The 17,095-nt window shown below is 65.2% G+C and overlaps 3 protein-coding genes across 3 annotated transcripts; all 3 read right to left on the bottom strand.

The window, feature by feature from the left end:
- Positions 1 to 1,465: 1,465 nt before the first annotated feature.
- LOC129204602 (T-cell activation Rho GTPase-activating protein-like) lies at positions 1,466 to 4,367 on the bottom strand (the record flags this gene model as incomplete). The annotated part of the gene is made up of 8 exons (XM_054820827.1): positions 1,466 to 1,857; positions 1,944 to 2,035; positions 2,503 to 2,651; positions 2,959 to 3,076; positions 3,254 to 3,449; positions 3,617 to 3,726; positions 3,811 to 3,972; positions 4,167 to 4,367. Coding segments are annotated over 8 exons (1,344 nt in total), but the record flags the coding sequence as incomplete, so codon positions are not given.
- On the bottom strand, positions 4,366 to 6,506 carry LOC129205313 (uncharacterized). Its single transcript, XM_054822610.1, has 6 exons — positions 6,353 to 6,506; positions 5,746 to 5,919; positions 5,569 to 5,610; positions 5,168 to 5,417; positions 4,781 to 4,847; positions 4,366 to 4,699 (listed from the first exon to the last, which is right to left on the bottom strand). The coding sequence occupies exons 1-6, from the start codon at positions 6,382 to 6,384 to the stop codon at positions 4,383 to 4,385; spliced, it is 882 nt and encodes a 293-aa protein (XP_054678585.1). The 5' UTR covers positions 6,385 to 6,506; the 3' UTR covers positions 4,366 to 4,382.
- A 3,052-nt stretch (positions 6,507 to 9,558) lies between these two features.
- On the bottom strand, positions 9,559 to 14,745 carry LOC129204600 (uncharacterized). Its single transcript, XM_054820826.1, has 13 exons — positions 14,459 to 14,745; positions 13,846 to 14,019; positions 13,669 to 13,710; positions 13,268 to 13,517; positions 12,881 to 12,947; positions 12,267 to 12,481; positions 11,911 to 12,072; positions 11,717 to 11,826; positions 11,354 to 11,549; positions 11,059 to 11,176; positions 10,603 to 10,751; positions 10,040 to 10,131; positions 9,559 to 9,953 (listed from the first exon to the last, which is right to left on the bottom strand). The coding sequence occupies exons 1-13, from the start codon at positions 14,743 to 14,745 to the stop codon at positions 9,638 to 9,640; spliced, it is 2,178 nt and encodes a 725-aa protein (XP_054676801.1). The 3' UTR covers positions 9,559 to 9,637.
- Positions 14,746 to 17,095: the final 2,350 nt, after the last annotated feature.

Here is a 17,095-nt window from a genome sequence, read left to right as displayed (position 1 = left end):
GATGTTGGACCCAAGGACCTCCACAGGTCCTTTCCAACGTCCACCCTCCCCTCTGGGACTCTCTGCTTGGGGTTCTGGGGTGGGTTTCTTTTGCGGCCGACCCACCAAAGCTGCTCGATCGCTCCCCTCCTCAACCGGACAGGGCAGAGAAAATGTAGCGAGAGGCTCGTGGGTGGAGATGAGGACGGGGAGAGATCAGTCGCTAATTACCGTCACGGGCAAAACCGACTCAACTTGGAAAAAAAAGTCATCTCATTTATTATCAAGCAAAACAGAGTAGGGCAATGAGAAATAAAACCAAACCTTCAAACACCTCCTCCCACCCCTCCCTCCTTCCCGGGCTTAACTTTACTCCCGATTCCTCTCCCTCCTCCCCGGCCGCGGCAGAGGGGGACGGGGAATGGGGGTTGTGGTCAGTTCATCACACGGTGTCTCTGCCGCTCCTTCCTCCTCAGGGGGAGGACTCCTCACACTCTGCCCCTGCTCCAGCGTGGGGTCCCTCCCACGGCAGGCAGTCCTCCACCAACTTCTCCCACAGGAGTCCTTCCCACGGGCTGCAGTTCTTCACCAACTGCTCCAGCGTGGGGTCCCTCCCACGGGGTGCAGACCTTCCGGAAGAGACTGCTCCAGCGTGGGTCCCCCACGGGGTCACAAGTCCTGCCAGCAAACCTGCTCCGGCGTGGGCTCCTCTCTCCACGGGGCCACAGGTCCCGCCAGGAGCCTGCTCCAGCGCGGGCTTCCCACGGGGTCACAGCCTCCTGTGGGTGCCTCCACCTGCTCCGGCGTGGGGTCCTCCACGGGCTGCAGGTGGAATCTCTGCTCCCCATCATCCTTCCTCCGTGGGCTGCAGGGGGACAGCCTGCCTCACCATGGTCTTCTCCACGGGCTGCAGGGGAATCTCTGCTCCGGCGCCTGGAGCGCCTCCTCCCCCTCCTTCTGCACTGACCTTGGTGTCTGCAGAGTTTCTCACATCTCCTCACTCCTCTCTCCGGCTGCAAAAGCTCCCGCTAGGGGTTTTTTTCCCTTCTTAACTATGTTATCCCATAGGCGCTACCACCGTCGCTGATGGGCTCGGCCTTGGCCGGCGGCGGGTCCGTCTTAGAGCCGGCCGGCATTGGCTCTATCGGACACGGGGGAAGCTTCTAGCAGCTTCTCACAGAAGCCACCGCTGTAGGCCCCCCCCCCCGCTGCCAAAACCTTGCCACGCAAACCCATTACAGTTTCCCTCCTAAAGCGCCTCCACTCGGCCCTGATGCCTGCTGCAAAGGGTGCTGGGACAAGGGACGATCCCAGACTCCTCCCTGACAATTCATCCCCAGACCACAGCTCCCCACTCCCGAATATCCCACGGCAGGAGGCACAGTCCGAAGAGACAAAAGATCATTTTATTTGTGGACATCAGCTGCGGGGGCCCAGGACTCACAGCGCTTCAGCCAGGGAAAATGAATCGGCACCTGCAACAACAGAGTCAGAAAGCTCCCATAAAGCCAGAAGGGCAGGACGAGGCAGGGCTTTGTTCCCCTCTCCTTGGGGCACACCCTTCACGAGGAACCGTTCGTGGCAAAGATGGGCGGCAGAGCCTGGTACACACCTGGGCCTCCTGGCCTCCTGCACCCTCCTGCCTCTTCTCTTTGGTCCAGCCCCAGAAACTTCTGCCCTCTTCTTCCTCCTCGTCTCTTCCACGTGGGCCTCCTGGCCTCCTGCACCCTCCTGCCTCTTCTCTTTGGTCCAGCCCCAGAAACTTCTGCCCTCTTCTTCCTCCTCGTCTCTTCCACGGGGCTTTCACTCTCCTCCCCCCAGGCCTGTTTCCTCTTTCGCTCTCTTCTTTTTCCCTCGGCCTGGGGAGAGCCTGCAAACCTTTCCATCCCACAGAGGTATCAGCGAGGGAAAGCCACCATCCGCTGGAGTCCGTTCCCATTCGAACCACAACCGGCTCAGTTTACCTTCTTTCCCTTGAAAGGCTCGCCAGTTCTTCGGGGCGCCCCGGGGAGTCTGCCGCGCTCTCGGGGGTGCTCGGAGGCAAAGCCGGAGGTGCCTACAACAGAAAAGTCGGAGGTAGCAGGTGGCAAGAGATGACCCGGAGCCGTAAGCAGCTCCCGGACAAATTGCTACCTCAGCTCTGCAGAGGAGAGCCCTTTGGCTGCTTTGCATCCGCCACGGTCCGCACAGCGCCCCCCCCCCCACCCGCCCCCTCCAAAGAGACTCGATGAAGCTCTGATAGGAAGTAGGACCTGGGCAAAAGCCCTCGGAAGTCAGCGGCTGCTCCCCTCTGCCCTTCCGACGGTGTTTTGTGGGCATTTGGTTTGCTGGAGCACATGCCCAGTGCCTTTGAGAAACAAGCGTGCCAGTTTTCGTTACCACGGCCCATCCCGGGCGCCGGAGGAATCGCCCAAACCCGCAGCAGCTCTGCTGCCAGGCAGGGGCACAGCAGCCACTTGGCCTCTCCAGAAACTCCCCTCCCACACCAGAGACGCTGTCACGGGCTTTGGGGACCTGACCTACCTCTCCCGCGTCAGACCCCACCACCGTATCTCCCCCGGCTTCTCGGAGGACACCGAGCTCTAGAGAGGCGGGCGTGCGCGGCGAGGCATCTGCCTGACGCTCGGGCTCTGCTCTGACCGCAGGGACGCTTTGCTCTGCCAAACGCGGGCCTCGAAAGAAAAAGCACGTGCAGCACGGTGAGGGACTTCTGGGAAGGAGAAACCAGCTCCGGCCAAAGCCCGCCGAAGCCCTACGCCACTGCTGGGCTCAGCCCTCGGCTGCCCTGTCTGCCCGCTTCGGCTCACCTTGCCGAGCAAAACAAAGCGCTCGTGCCCCGAGAGGCAGCGGCCCAAGAGAGGCCAGGGGACAAGCGGGGCTCCGAGGGCGACGCTCGCTGCCCAGCCCCGCCAGGAACGACGCCGAGGGTTCTGGCGTCCCGAGCCCCAGGCTGTGACAAGCCTCGGTCCCTCCGCTTACCTCGGGAGCTCTGCCTGGGGGCTGGCGACTCCTCGGCTGCTGGACAGCAAAGCTCAGCGGTCTCCTCCCCAAAGAGTTCCCTGCAGTTCTCCACCAGGAACTCCACCAGCACCTTCACCTGCACACATCAAAGCCTTGCTCTCAAGCCAGCTGCCGGAAAACGGGGCCGAGCAAGCGGCCTTTCCCACTCCCGACCCTCGCTCCAGGCAGGAGGCAGCCAGAGACCTCTGAGCAGCCAAGCTCGGAGGATGGGACGGGCCGGGAAGGCCGCAGCCAGCAGGGCCAGACAGCGTACCTTCTCGGTCGCCTCCAGCATGGCCTCCAGCGGGAGCAGGTCCTCGTGCGGTGGGCTCAGCAGGCTTGGCCCCATGCAGATGGCCAGGTTGCTGGAGCTCATCCTGCTGGTGCCCGCGCTGCGGGCGATGCGCCGGAGGAGGGAGAGCAGCCGCTTCAGGAGGAGGACGTTGGCCGCGGGCAGCTTCTCGGCCACCCTGAGGGAACAGGAACGCAAGGTTCATGGAGCAGATGCTGCCCACAGCCATCCCCCAGGCTCGCCCGAGGCAGGTGGGAGGCGGCGGCTGTGTCGCGCAGCTCTCCAGGTGCTCTCGGCCAGCGCTCAGGGCTCCTGCTCAACAGGCAGGCTGCTGCCCACGCTTACGCTTTCAGCTCTGCCATCTTCTCCTCCTTGCTGGTCCTCCGCATGGCGGCCATCCAGTCCTCGTAGAGGTCGTTGACGAGGAGCTTGGAGGGGATGCTTCGCAGGAAGTCCTGCAAGGCCCGGGCCTCCAGCTGAGCCTTTGGACACTCCAGGCCAGCCAGGAGCTCCTCCGGCGGCAGCTCCCAAGCGCTCACCTTCAAGAGGATAGCCAGCAGCAGCGCCGGCTGCCTTCCCAGCTCCACCTCTGCACCGCGGTCCAGGGCCTCCCGCAGCTCCCGAAGCGCTGTCACGCTGGCAGCTTGCCGGAATATCCCCTCCGTCGATGGCCCTTCCTGCTGCAGGACAGCCAGCAGCTCCTGCAGGAGAGGCAGGAGGACGCTTGCTTGCCTGCGGAGCTGCCTTCCAACAGCGCCGGCCAGAGCGCTGCCCCAGACCTGGCTCCTTGCTGGGGCTGAAGTGCCCAGGCCCTCCTCCCCGCAGCTCCCGGGGACACCCACAGCCTCTACGGAGCACCTGGAGGGCTGGGGACCCCCTGTCCAGGCTGCCTTACCTGGATGGGCCGGGGCAGCGTGCCCTCCTCCCCGCAGACGGCTGCCAGGGGCTGGCCAAAGAGCGCCCTGCTGCAGCCGCAGCCCGCCTGCCCTGGCGCCTGGGCAGCGGCCGGGCTGCGCCGCAGAGCAAAGGGCCAGGGCAGCCGTGTCCTCCTCCTGTTCCTGCTGCTGCAGCTGCTCCCTCCTGCTGCAAAGGAAAAGAGAGCACGAGCCCCTCAATGGAGACCGCCAGGCCAGCGCTCCCGGAGCCTGCCCTGCCCTGCCCTGCCCTGCAGCGCAGCGCTGAGCGGTGCGGCAGGGGGGGCAGGGAGCCAGCGGCCGGAACCGCGGCTCTGGCTCGCTCGGAGGCTCCCGAGAGCCGGCGTGCCACCGGGACAGCCCGGCCCAGCCCTCGCCCTGCCAAGCCCCGGGGCAGCAGCAGCAGCAGCAGCAGCAGCAGAGGCTCCCTGTCCCCGCAGAACCACATCCAGCGGCCGCTGCCCAGCGGGTGTCCTTGCTCCTCCCGCCGACGTCCTCCCTCGGGCTACCGCACCTGCATGGCGACACTCAAGGGACAAGTGAGCACAGCTCAGCCGGTCGGTTGCAGGAGCTGGCCTTGCTCTCCAATACTCACCTGCTGAGCGGCAGCGTGCCCCCGCGTCGCCGGACGGGACCGGCGCGAGCCCTTGCTTGCGATCGGCCTGCAAGAAGCAGGCTGTGCTTAGAGGGCAGCCCCACAGCAGAAAGGGCCACCAGCCAGCTGCCCCCCGGCACCGGCAGCCCGCGCGCGGCAGAGCCGGGACCCTCCGCTCTCCCGGGCTCTCTGCCCCGCGCGGCGGGTTTCCTCCCAGCGCCAACAGCCGGGACGTGCCGGCGTTCCTGGGGGCTCCCCAAGCCTCTCCGCTCCCTGAGTGGCACCGCGGCACCCTCCCTCCCTCCAGCCCTCTGTCCCGCACGAGCTCGCTCCGCTCGCCGCACACGGCGGCACAGCCAGAGGTGGCCAAAAGGCCGCCGCTCTCACCTTGGCCTGGCCCTCCAGCAGCCTCTCCAGGCTCCTGGCGCTGAATGTCCTCCCCTGGCCAAGCGAGAAAGAGGGCGAGGAGCTGAGCAGCCGTGCCTCTGCTGCTCGGCAGCTGCAGGACCAGCGCTCGCTCGGGGACAGAGCCCAGGCCAGAGAGACACTCACGGCACGGCGGCGCCTCAGCTCCTTCTCCAGGACTTGGAGCGATGGGAGACGGGTCACCCGCACTTTCGCGGCTCCTTCGGGTGCCCTGTGCCACAAGAAGGGACAGGGAGAGGGCCGGCTGAGCCCCAAGACACCTCTTCTCTCTTGTCGGGGGGTGCCGCGGGGGCACCTCTCCCCAGCTGGGGAGCTGTCTTCCCCCGTCGGGCTGCGCCCGGAGCATCCCTCCCCCGGCTCACCCCAGCAGTGTGCCCAGCCACAGCTCCTTCAGTGCCCGGGAGCTGCAGACAGAGAGGAGGAGAAAGAGCGTCAGGCCCCGCTGCCCCCCAGCCCGTGGGCAGAGGCGGGCGCCGGCACAGCCCTGCCCCATGGGCAAGGAGACGGGGCAGGACGAAGCCCCGTGGAGCACAACTCGCCCGAAAGTGGCAATGCAGGAGCCGCTGGGCCAGACGAAGACGAGGGAGCTCCTGTCCACGCCGCTGCCTTCCTGCTCCTCCTCTTCTTCCTCCCCCGCCGCCTCCTTCCTGCCGCTCAGCACCCACAGCTGCTCCAGGGCCAGGCGCAGCTGTGGGCGCAGGCTGGTGCCACCTCTGCGGAGAGCAGGGGAAGGCGGGGAGCTGCATGGAGGTGGCCTCCTCGGGCTCCCCCACCTGCCCTTGGCACGGACGTGGATCGATGCGTCCAGCACCAAGGTCCCGGGGCCTGGGGCTGGTGCCCGGGTGTCCCTGCAATGGTGCCGGGGTCAGGCATGGGGCAAAGGCAGCGGGGCGCTGAGGCTCTTACTGCAACTTGGCCACCACCAGCTCGTCTTGGAGGAGGAGAAGGCGCCTCGCGCTCCTCTCGCGGCCCCGGCTCAGCTGCACGTCCGCGCTCAGCACCGCCTCGGCCTCGCTGAGAGCCTCCCTGCGGAGCAGCGAGCGGCGGGCATGAGAAAGGCTGCTGCTGCTGCTGCTGCTGCTGCTGCTGCTGCTGCTGCGGGGCCCGGCCGTGCCCGCGTGTCCCCAAGCCGCCCGGGGAGCCTACCTGGAGCCGCAGCAGCAGTTGGCCTGGCCCATCGCGCCCGGGACAGGAGGCCCCTCGCCGGGCACCAAGGACTCGCGCCAGCCGGCGATGGCGAGGATGGGAAGCGGGCCGCCGGTGCCGGTGCTAGTGGCTGCTCGGCCAGATCCTGCCTCCTCGCAGCCAGCACAGCTCCGTGCTGCTGTCTCTGCGGGCTGTTGGCTCCAACTGACCAACGCTGGGAGCCCAACGGAAAGTGGGAGGGGCACTGGGGGGGCACTGGGCTGAGGGTTCTCTCCAGGATGGCCATGGCTGCCTTGCACTGGGGAGCCCAGAGCAGGGCACAGCCCGGGGCGAGGACCACCTGCCTCCACCTGCTGGCACTGCCCCTTGCCTCGCGGCTCACCGCTCCTCCCTGGCCTCCGACTCGACTTGGTGCCACCGGCCACCACCCCCTGGGGCCGGCCGCTCGGCCGCTTTCCCGGCCACTGCGCTGCTCCTCAGCCCATGGGCTCTTTGCTTTCTTCCAGTCCTCAGGCGCATCTCCCTTGTGGAGGGGCCTCGCAAGGCCACCTGCCAGCCCCCTCGGCACTTGAGGGTGCACCCCGTGGGGGCCCGACAGGGACGTCTTCTGCCTCCCCGCTTTGCTCAAGTCTTCTCTAATCTCATCCTCTGACACCTCATCCTGCCGGAGCCTCTTGCACGGAGGGCACCTCTTCTTTGCTCCAGCCTTCCCCCCGCCGGGCAGGTCTCCAGGGCCTGGGATGTCTGAAGGCTGGTCTCGCTAGGACCGTTCATGCCCCAGGACGATTGGCAGAACCTAGACCAGCCTGAAGTGCTGCCGCCGTAGCCCAGCGAAGGCCAGCAGAGTTTAAAGAGGGAGCAGCAGAAGTCCTGAAATGCAACCGTTGGATGAGCTGCATCAGGACATTTCTTCCCAGGAGCTGCTACGGGGCTGTGCTTTGCATCTGTGCTGCAAACAGCCTTGAGAACCCAAGGGGTGCGTTGGCTACTGCTGAGCAGCTTTCTGTAGAGCTGCTCAAACCAGTAAATAGCACCCACCCTGTCCAGCAGACCGTGCCAAGCAACAGGAGGAAGCTGCTTCTGGACTGCGCAGCGTCGTGGTCTGTTTGGATCTCTCACATTGGTAGGACAACGTACTCCATAAATTCAACTCTAGTCTATGAGTTCATAAAACACACAAAGAAGAATGGCAACCAAGGGCTACATCCACTTTGTCCAGACCAGTCTGACGTGTGGATTCACTCCTTCGCCAATTCATTCATTAGGTTTCAAAGTTACAAGTTCTCTAAGTCACAGCTGTAATTTGTAACTCATAACTTGCAACACGTGCGCTTACAAGCAAAAGGGCTGCCGAGCCGACGGTGATAACGCTTCCAAACACAGAATGGTGCGGGCGTCCCCTGCATCACACGGGCATGCACCGAAGCCTCGGCAGCCCGGCTGCTGCTGGAGCCGCTTCCAAAGCTTTTTGGGTGAGCTGAGGCATTTAGAGCGCCCGGCGTGGCAGTTAATCTCTGCCCTTGCCGTGAGCGAAGCGGGTCTGAGGAAACTGCCCGACAATCAGCGCGCAAGGAGGATGGCTGCAGGGGACGGCGGCTGCGTAGGGACCTCGAGCCCTTCCTGGCCATCGTGCCCTGCCTACGTCCTGCCCTTGCGCTCCCCTCCCGGCGCTCCTCCCGGGAGATACTCAAAGCTCCAGAGGACGAGGTCCTGGGCAAGCTGCTCTAGGGGAGCCTGCCTGAGCAGATGTTGGACCCAAGGACCTCCACAGGTCCTTTCCAACGTCCACCCTCCCCTCTGGGACTCTCTGCTTGGGGTTCTGGGGTGGGTTTCTTTTGCGGCCGACCCACCAAAGCTGCTCGATCGCTCCCCTCCTCAACCGGACAGGGCAGAGAAAATGTAGCGAGAGGCTCGTGGGTGGAGATGAGGACGGGGAGAGATCAGTCGCTAATTACCGTCACGGGCAAAACCGACCCAACTTGGAAAAAAAAGTCATCTCATTTATTATCAAGCAAAACAGAGTAGGGCAATGAGAAATAAAACCAAACCTTCAAACACCTCCTCCCACCCCTCCCTCCTTCCCGGGCTTAACTTTACTCCCGATTCCTCTCCCTCCTCCCCGGCCGCGGCAGAGGGGGACGGGGAATGGGGGTTGTGGTCAGTTCATCACACGGTGTCTCTGCCGCTCCTTCCTCCTCAGGGGGAGGACTCCTCACACTCTGCCCCTGCTCCAGCGTGGGGTCCCTCCCACGGCAGGCAGTCCTCCACCAACTTCTCCCACAGGAGTCCTTCCCACGGGCTGCAGTTCTTCACCAACTGCTCCAGCGTGGGGTCCCTCCCACGGGGTGCAGACCTTCCGGAAGAGACTGCTCCAGCGTGGGTCCCCCACGGGGTCACAAGTCCTGCCAGCAAACCTGCTCCGGCGTGGGCTCCTCTCTCCACGGGGCCACAGGTCCCGCCAGGAGCCTGCTCCAGCGCGGGCTTCCCACGGGGTCACAGCCTCCTGTGGGTGCCTCCACCTGCTCCGGCGTGGGGTCCTCCACGGGCTGCAGGTGGAATCTCTGCTCCCCATCATCCTTCCTCCGTGGGCTGCAGGGGGACAGCCTGCCTCACCATGGTCTTCTCCACGGGCTGCAGGGGAATCTCTGCTCCGGCGCCTGGAGCGCCTCCTCCCCCTCCTTCTGCACTGACCTTGGTGTCTGCAGAGTTTCTCACATCTCCTCACTCCTCTCTCCGGCTGCAAAAGCTCCCGCTAGGGGGGTTTTTTCCCTTCTTAACTATGTTATCCCATAGGCGCTACCACCGTCGCTGATGGGCTCGGCCTTGGCCGGCGGCGGGTCCGTCTTAGAGCCGGCCGGCATTGGCTCTATCGGACACGGGGGAAGCTTCTAGCAGCTTCTCACAGAAGCCACCGCTGTAGGCCCCCCCCCGCTGCCAAAACCTTGCCACGCAAACCCATTACAGTTTCCCTCCTAAAGCGCCTCCACTCGGCCCTGATGCCTGCTGCAAAGGGTGCTGGGACAAGGGACGATCCCAGACTCCTCCCTGACAATTCATCCCCAGACCACAGCTCCCCACTCCCGAATATCCCACGGCAGGAGGCACAGTCCGAAGAGACAAAAGATCATTTTATTTGTGGACAACAGCTGCGGGGGCCCAGGACTCACAGCGCTTCAGCCAGGGAAAATGAATCGGCACCTGCAACAACAGAGTCAGAAAGCTCCCATAAAGCCAGAAGGGCAGGACGAGGCAGGGCTTTGTTCCCCTCTCCTTGGGGCACACCCTTCACGAGGAACCGTTCGTGGCAAAGATGGGCGGCAGAGCCTGGTACACACCTGGGCCTCCTGGCCTCCTGCACCCTCCTGCCTCTTCTCTTTGGTCCAGCCCCAGAAACTTCTGCCCTCTTCTTCCTCCTCGTCTCTTCCACGTGGGCCTCCTGGCCTCCTGCACCCTCCTGCCTCTTCTCTTTGGTCCAGCCCCAGAAACTTCTGCCCTCTTCTTCCTCCTCGTCTCTTCCACGGGGCTTTCACTCTCCTCCCCCCAGGCCTGTTTCCTCTTTCGCTCTCTTCTTTTTCCCTCGGCCTGGGGAGAGCCTGCAAACCTTTCCATCCCACAGAGGTATCAGCGAGGGAAAGCCACCATCCGCTGGAGTCCGTTCCCATTCGAACCACAACCGGCTCAGTTTACCTTCTTTCCCTTGAAAGGCTCGCCAGTTCTTCGGGGCGCCCCGGGGAGTCTGCCGCGCTCTCGGGGGTGCTCGGAGGCAAAGCCGGAGGTGCCTACAACAGAAAAGTCGGAGGTAGCAGGTGGCAAGAGATGACCCGGAGCCGTAAGCAGCTCCCGGACAAATCGCTACCTCAGCTCTGCAGAGGAGAGCCCTTTGGCTGCTTTGCATCCGCCACGGTCCGCACAGCGCCCCCCCCCCCCCCCACCCGCCCCCTCCAAAGAGACTCGATGAAGCTCTGATAGGAAGTAGGACCTGGGCAAAAGCCCTCGGAAGTCAGCGGCTGCTCCCCTCTGCCCTTCCGACGGTGTTTTGTGGGCATTTGGTTTGCTGGAGCACATGCCCAGTGCCTTTGAGAAACAAGCGTGCCAGTTTTCGTTACCACGGCCCATCCCGGGCGCCGGAGGAATCGCCCAAACCCGCAGCAGCTCTGCTGCCAGGCAGGGGCACAGCAGCCACTTGGCCTCTCCAGAAACTCCCCTCCCACACCAGAGACGCTGTCACGGGCTTTGGGGACCTGACCTACCTCTCCCGCGTCAGACCCCACCACCGTATCTCCCCCGGCTTCTCGGAGGACACCGAGCTCTAGAGAGGCGGGCGTGCGCGGCGAGGCATCTGCCTGACGCTCGGGCTCTGCTCTGACCGCAGGGACGCTTTGCTCTGCCAAACGCGGGCCTCGAAAGAAAAAGCACGTGCAGCACGGTGAGGGACTTCTGGGAAGGAGAAACCAGCTCCGGCCAAAGCCCGCCGAAGCCCTACGCCACTGCTGGGCTCAGCCCTCGGCTGCCCTGTCTGCCCGCTTCGGCTCACCTTGCCGAGCAAAACAAAGCGCTCGTGCCCCGAGAGGCAGCGGCCCAAGAGAGGCCAGGGGACAAGCGGGGCTCCGAGGGCGACGCTCGCTGCCCAGCCCCGCCAGGAACGACGCCGAGGGTTCTGGCGTCCCGAGCCCCAGGCTGTGACAAGCCTCGGTCCCTCCGCTTACCTCGGGAGCTCTGCCTGGGGGCTGGCGACTCCTCGGCTGCTGGACAGCAAAGCTCAGCGGTCTCCTCCCCAAAGAGTTCCCTGCAGTTCTCCACCAGGAACTCCACCAGCACCTTCACCTGCACACATCAAAGCCTTGCTCTCAAGCCAGCTGCCGGAAAACGGGGCCGAGCAAGCGGCCTTTCCCACTCCCGACCCTCGCTCCAGGCAGGAGGCAGCCAGAGACCTCTGAGCAGCCAAGCTCGGAGGATGGGACGGGCCGGGAAGGCCGCAGCCAGCAGGGCCAGACAGCGTACCTTCTCGGTCGCCTCCAGCATGGCCTCCAGCGGGAGCAGGTCCTCGTGCGGTGGGCTCAGCAGGCTTGGCCCCATGCAGATGGCCAGGTTGCTGGAGCTCATCCTGCTGGTGCCCGCGCTGCGGGCGATGCGCCGGAGGAGGGAGAGCAGCCGCTTCAGGAGGAGGACGTTGGCCGCGGGCAGCTTCTCGGCCACCCTGAGGGAACAGGAACGCAAGGTTCATGGAGCAGATGCTGCCCACAGCCATCCCCCAGGCTCGCCCGAGGCAGGTGGGAGGCGGCGGCTGTGTCGCGCAGCTCTCCAGGTGCTCTCGGCCAGCGCTCAGGGCTCCTGCTCAACAGGCAGGCTGCTGCCCACGCTTACGCTTTCAGCTCTGCCATCTTCTCCTCCTTGCTGGTCCTCCGCATGGCGGCCATCCAGTCCTCGTAGAGGTCGTTGACGAGGAGCTTGGAGGGGATGCTTCGCAGGAAGTCCTGCAAGGCCCGGGCCTCCAGCTGAGCCTTTGGACACTCCAGGCCAGCCAGGAGCTCCTCCGGCGGCAGCTCCCAAGCGCTCACCTTCAAGAGGATAGCCAGCAGCAGCGCCGGCTGCCTTCCCAGCTCCACCTCTGCACCGCGGTCCAGGGCCTCCCGCAGCTCCCGAAGCGCTGTCACGCTGGCAGCTTGGCGGAATATCCCCTCCGTCGATGGCCCTTCCTGCTGCAGGACAGCCAGCAGCTCCTGCAGGAGAGGCAGGAGGACGCTTGCTTGCCTGCGGAGCTGCCTTCCAACAGCGCCGGCCAGAGCGCTGCCCCAGACCTGGCTCCTTGCTGGGGCTGAAGTGCCCAGGCCCTCCTCCCCGCAGCTCCCGGGGACACCCACAGCCTCTACGGAGCACCTGGAGGGCTGGGGACCCCCTGTCCAGGCTGCCTTACCTGGATGGGCCGGGGCAGCGTGCCCTCCTCCCCGCAGACGGCTGCCAGGGGCTGGCCAAAGAGCGCCCTGCTGCAGCCGCAGCCCGCCTGCCCTGGCGCCTGGGCAGCGGCCGGGCTGCGCCGCAGAGCAAAGGGCCAGGGCAGCCGTGTCCTCCTCCTGTTCCTGCTGCTGCAGCTGCTCCCTCCTGCTGCAAAGGAAAAGAGAGCACGAGCCCCTCAATGGAGACCGCCAGGCCAGCGCTCCCGGAGCCTGCCCTGCCCTGCCCTGCCCTGCAGCGCAGCGCTGAGCGGTGCGGCAGGGGGGGCAGGGAGCCAGCGGCCGGAACCGCGGCTCTGGCTCGCTCGGAGGCTCCCGAGAGCCGGCGTGCCACCGGGACAGCCCGGCCCAGCCCTCGCCCTGCCAAGCCCCGGGGCAGCAGCAGCAGCAGCAGCAGCAGCAGAGGCTCCCTGTCCCCGCAGAACCACATCCAGCGGCCGCTGCCCAGCGGGTGTCCTTGCTCCTCCCGCCGACGTCCTCCCTCGGGCTACCGCACCTGCATGGCGACACTCAAGGGACAAGTGAGCACAGCTCAGCCGGTCGGTTGCAGGAGCTGGCCTTGCTTTCCAATACTCACCTGCTGAGCGGCAGCGTGCCCCCGCGTCGCCGGACGGGACCGGCGCGAGCCCTTGCTTGCGATCGGCCTGCAAGAAGCAGGCTGTGCTTAGAGGGCAGCCCCACAGCAGAAAGGGCCACCAGCCAGCTGCCCCCCGGCACCGGCAGCCCGCGCGCGGCAGAGCCGGGACCCTCCGCTCTCCCGGGCTCTCTGCCCCGCGCGGCGGGTTTCCTCCCAGCGCCAACAGCCGGGACGTGCCGGCGTTCCTGGGGGCTCCCCAAGCCTCTCCGCTCCCTGAGTGGCACCGCGGCACCCTCCCTCCCTCCAGCCCTCTGTCCCGCACGAGCTCGCTCCGCTCGCCGCACACGGCGGCACAGCCAGAGGTGGCCAAAAGGCCGCCGCTCTCACCTTGGCCTGGCCCTCCAGCAGCCTCTCCAGGCTCCCGGCGCTGAATGTCCTCCCCTGGCCAAGCGAGAAAGAGGGCGAGGAGCTGAGCAGCCGTGCCTCTGCTGCTCGGCAGCTGCAGGACCAGCGCTCGCTCGGGGACAGAGCCCAGGCCAGAGAGACACTCACGGCACGGCGGCGCCTCAGCTCCTTCTCCAGGACTTGGAGCGATGGGAGACGGGTCACCCGCACTTTCGCGGCTCCTTCGGGTGCCCTGTGCCACAAGAAGGGACAGGGAGAGGGCCGGCTGAGCCCCAAGACACCTCTTCTCTCTTGTCGGGGGGTGCCGCGGGGGCACCTCTCCCCAGCTGGGGAGCTGTCTTCCCCCGTCGGGCTGCGCCCGGAGCATCCCTCCCCCGGCTCACCCCAGCAGTGTGCCCAGCCACAGCTCCTTCAGTGCCCGGGAGCTGCAGACAGAGAGGAGGAGAAAGAGCGTCAGGCCCCGCTGCCCCCCAGCCCGTGGGCAGAGGCGGGCGCCGGCACAGCCCTGCCCCATGGGCAAGGAGACGGGGCAGGACGAAGCCCCGTGGAGCACAACTCGCCCGAAAGTGGCAATGCAGGAGCCGCTGGGCCAGACGAAGACGAGGGAGCTCCTGTCCACGCCGCTGCCTTCCTGCTCCTCCTCTTCTTCCTCCCCCGCCGCCTCCTTCCTGCCGCTCAGCACCCACAGCTGCTCCAGGGCCAGGCGCAGCTGTGGGCGCAGGCTGGTGCCACCTCTGCGGAGAGCAGGGGAAGGCGGGGAGCTGCATGGAGGTGGCCTCCTCGGGCTCCCCCACCTGCCCTTGGCACGGACGTGGATCGATGCGTCCAGCACCAAGGTCCCGGGGCCTGGGGCTGGTGCCCGGGTGTCCCCGCAATGGTGCCGGGGTCAGGCATGGGGCAAAGGCAGCGGGGCGCTGAGGCTCTTACTGCAACTTGGCCACCACCAGCTCGTCTTGGAGGAGGAGAAGGCGCCTCGCGCTCCTCTCGCGGCCCCGGCTCAGCTGCACGTCCGCGCTCAGCACCGCCTCGGCCTCGCTGAGAGCCTCCCTGCGGAGCAGCGAGCGGCGGGCATGAGAAAGGCTGCTGCTGCTGCTGCTGCTGCTGCTGCTGCTGCTGCTGCTGCTGCGGGGCCCGGCCGTGCCCGCGTGTCCCCAAGCCGCCCGGGGAGCCTACCTGGAGCCGCAGCAGCAGTTGGCCTGGCCCATCGCGCCCGGGACAGGAGGCCCCTCGCCGGGCACCAAGGACTCGCGCCAGCCGGCGATGGCGAGGATGGGAAGCGGGCCGCCGGTGCCGGTGCTAGTGGCTGCTCGGCCAGATCCTGCCTCCTCGCAGCCAGCACAGCTCCGTGCTGCTGTCTCTGCGGGCTGTTGGCTCCAACTGACCAACGCTGGGAGCCCAACGGAAAGTGGGAGGGGCACTGGGGGGGGCACTGGGCTGAGGGTTCTCTCCAGGATGGCCATGGCTGCCTTGCACTGGGGAGCCCAGAGCAGGGCACAGCCCGGGGCGAGGACCACCTGCCTCCACCTGCTGGCACTGCCCCTTGCCTCGCGGCTCACCGCTCCTCCCTGGCCTCCGACTCGACTTGGTGCCACCGGCCACCACCCCCTGGGGCCGGCCGCTCGGCCGCTTTCCCGGCCACTGCGCTGCTCCTCAGCCCATGGGCTCTTTGCTTTCTTCCAGTCCTCAGGCGCATCTCCCTTGTGGAGGGGCCTCGCAAGGCCACCTGCCAGCCCCCTCGGCACTTGAGGGTGCACCCCGTGGGGGCCCGACAGGGACGTCTTCTGCCTCCCCGCTTTGCTCAAGTCTTCTCTAATCTCATCCTCTGACACCTCATCCTGCCGGAGCCTCTTGCACGGAGGGCACCTCTTCTTTGCTCCAGCCTTCCCCCCGCCGGGCAGGTCTCCAGGGCCTGGGATGTCTGAAGGCTGGTCTCGCTAGGACCGTTCATGCCCCAGGACGATTGGCAGAACCTAGACCAGCCTGAAGTGCTGCCGCCGTAGCCCAGCGAAGGCCAGCAGAGTTTAAAGAGGGAGCAGCAGAAGTCCTGAAATGCAACCGTTGGATGAGCTGCATCAGGACATTTCTTCCCAGGAGCTGCTACGGGGCTGTGCTTTGCATCTGTGCTGCAAACAGCCTTGAGAACCCAAGGGGTGCGTTGGCTACTGCTGAGCAGCTTTCTGTAGAGCTGCTCAAACCAGTAAATAGCACCCACCCTGTCCAGCAGACCGTGCCAAGCAACAGGAGGAAGCTGCTTCTGGACTGCGCAGCGTCGTGGTCTGTTTGGATCTCTCACATTGGTAGGACAACGTACTCCATAAATTCAACTCTAGTCTATGAGTTCATAAAACACACAAAGAAGAATGGCAACCAAGGGCTACATCCACTTTGTCCAGACCAGTCTGACGTGTGGATTCACTCCTTCGCCAATTCATTCATTAGGTTTCAAAGTTACAAGTTCTCTAAGTCACAGCTGTAATTTGTAACTCATAACTTGCAACACGTGCGCTTACAAGCAAAAGGGCTGCCGAGCCGACGGTGATAACGCTTCCAAACACAGAATGGTGCGGGCGTCCCCTGCATCACACGGGCATGCACCGAAGCCTCGGCAGCCCGGCTGCTGCTGGAGCCGCTTCCAAAGCTTTTTGGGTGAGCTGAGGCATTTAGAGCGCCCGGCGTGGCAGTTAATCTCTGCCCTTGCCGTGAGCGAAGCGGGTCTGAGGAAACTGCCCGACAATCAGCGCGCAAGGAGGATGGCTGCAGGGGACGGCGGCTGCGTAGGGACCTCGAGCCCTTCCTGGCCATCGTGCCCTGCCTACGTCCTGCCCTTGCGCTCCCCTCCCGGCGCTCCTCCCGGGAGATACTCAAAGCTCCAGAGGACGAGGTCCTGGGCAAGCTGCTCTAGGGGAGCCTGCCTGAGCAGATGTTGGACCCAAGGACCTCCACAGGTCCTTTCCAACGTCCACCCTCCCCTCTGGGACTCTCTGCTTGGGGTTCTGGGGTGGGTTTCTTTTGCGGCCGACCCACCAAAGCTGCTCGATCGCTCCCCTCCTCAACCGGACAGGGCAGAGAAAATGTAGCGAGAGGCTCGTGGGTGGAGATGAGGACGGGGAGAGATCAGTCGCTAATTACCGTCACGGGCAAAACCGACCCAACTTGGAAAAAAAAGTCATCTCATTTATTATCAAGCAAAACAGAGTAGGGCAATGAGAAATAAAACCAAACCTTCAAACACCTCCTCCCACCCCTCCCTCCTTCCCGGGCTTAACTTTACTCCCGATTCCTCTCCCTCCTCCCCGGCCGCGGCAGAGGGGGACGGGGAATGGGGGTTGTGGTCAGTTCATCACACGGTGTCTCTGCCGCTCCTTCCTCCTCAGGGGGAGGACTCCTCACACTCTGCCCCTGCTCCAGCGTGGGGTCCCTCCCACGGCAGGCAGTCCTCCACCAACTTCTCCCACAGGAGTCCTTCCCACGGGCTGCAGTTCTTCACCAACTGCTCCAGCGTGGGGTCCCTCCCACGGGGTGCAGACCTTCCGGAAGAGACTGCTCCAGCGTGGGTCCCCCACGGGGTCACAAGTCCTGCCAGCAAACCTGCTCCGGCGTGGGCTCCTCTCTCCACGGGGCCACAGGTCCCGCCAGGAGCCTGCTCCAGCGCGGGCTTCCCACGGGGTCACAGCCTCCTGTGGGTGCCTCCACCTGCTCCGGCGTGGGGTCCTCCACGGGCTGCAGGTGGAATCTCTGCTCCCCATCATCCTTCCTCCATGGGCTGCAGGGGGACAGCCTGTCTCACCATGGCCTTCACCACGGGCTGCA

This window comes from Grus americana, chromosome 3, assembly GCF_028858705.1.
Source record: "Grus americana isolate bGruAme1 chromosome 3, bGruAme1.mat, whole genome shotgun sequence".
NCBI lineage: Eukaryota > Metazoa > Chordata > Aves > Gruiformes > Gruidae > Grus > Grus americana.
Note: the sequence above shows the minus strand (reverse complement) of the source record. Positions and strands in the feature narration are given on the sequence as shown.

Coding starts and splice junctions, on each gene's coding strand:
- LOC129205313 (XM_054822610.1), bottom strand. CDS start 6,384: ATGGGCCAGGCCAACTGCTGCTGCGGCTCCAG. Junction 5,920..6,352: donor AACTGCTGCTGCGGCTCCAG/GTAGGCTCCCCG, acceptor TGCTCTCCGCAG/AGGTGGCACCAGCCTGCGCC. Junction 5,418..5,568: donor TGGCTGGGCACACTGCTGGG/GTGAGCCGGGGG, acceptor CTTGTGGCACAG/GGCACCCGAAGGAGCCGCGA.
- LOC129204600 (XM_054820826.1), bottom strand. CDS start 14,745: ATGGCCATCCTGGAGAGAACCCTCAGCCCAGTGCCCCCCCCAGTGCCC. Junction 13,711..13,845: donor TCCTGCATTGCCACTTTCGG/GCGAGTTGTGCT, acceptor CTCTGTCTGCAG/CTCCCGGGCACTGAAGGAGC. Junction 10,752..11,058: donor CCCCAGGCAGAGCTCCCGAG/GTAAGCGGAGGG, acceptor TTTTCTTTCGAG/GCCCGCGTTTGGCAGAGCAA.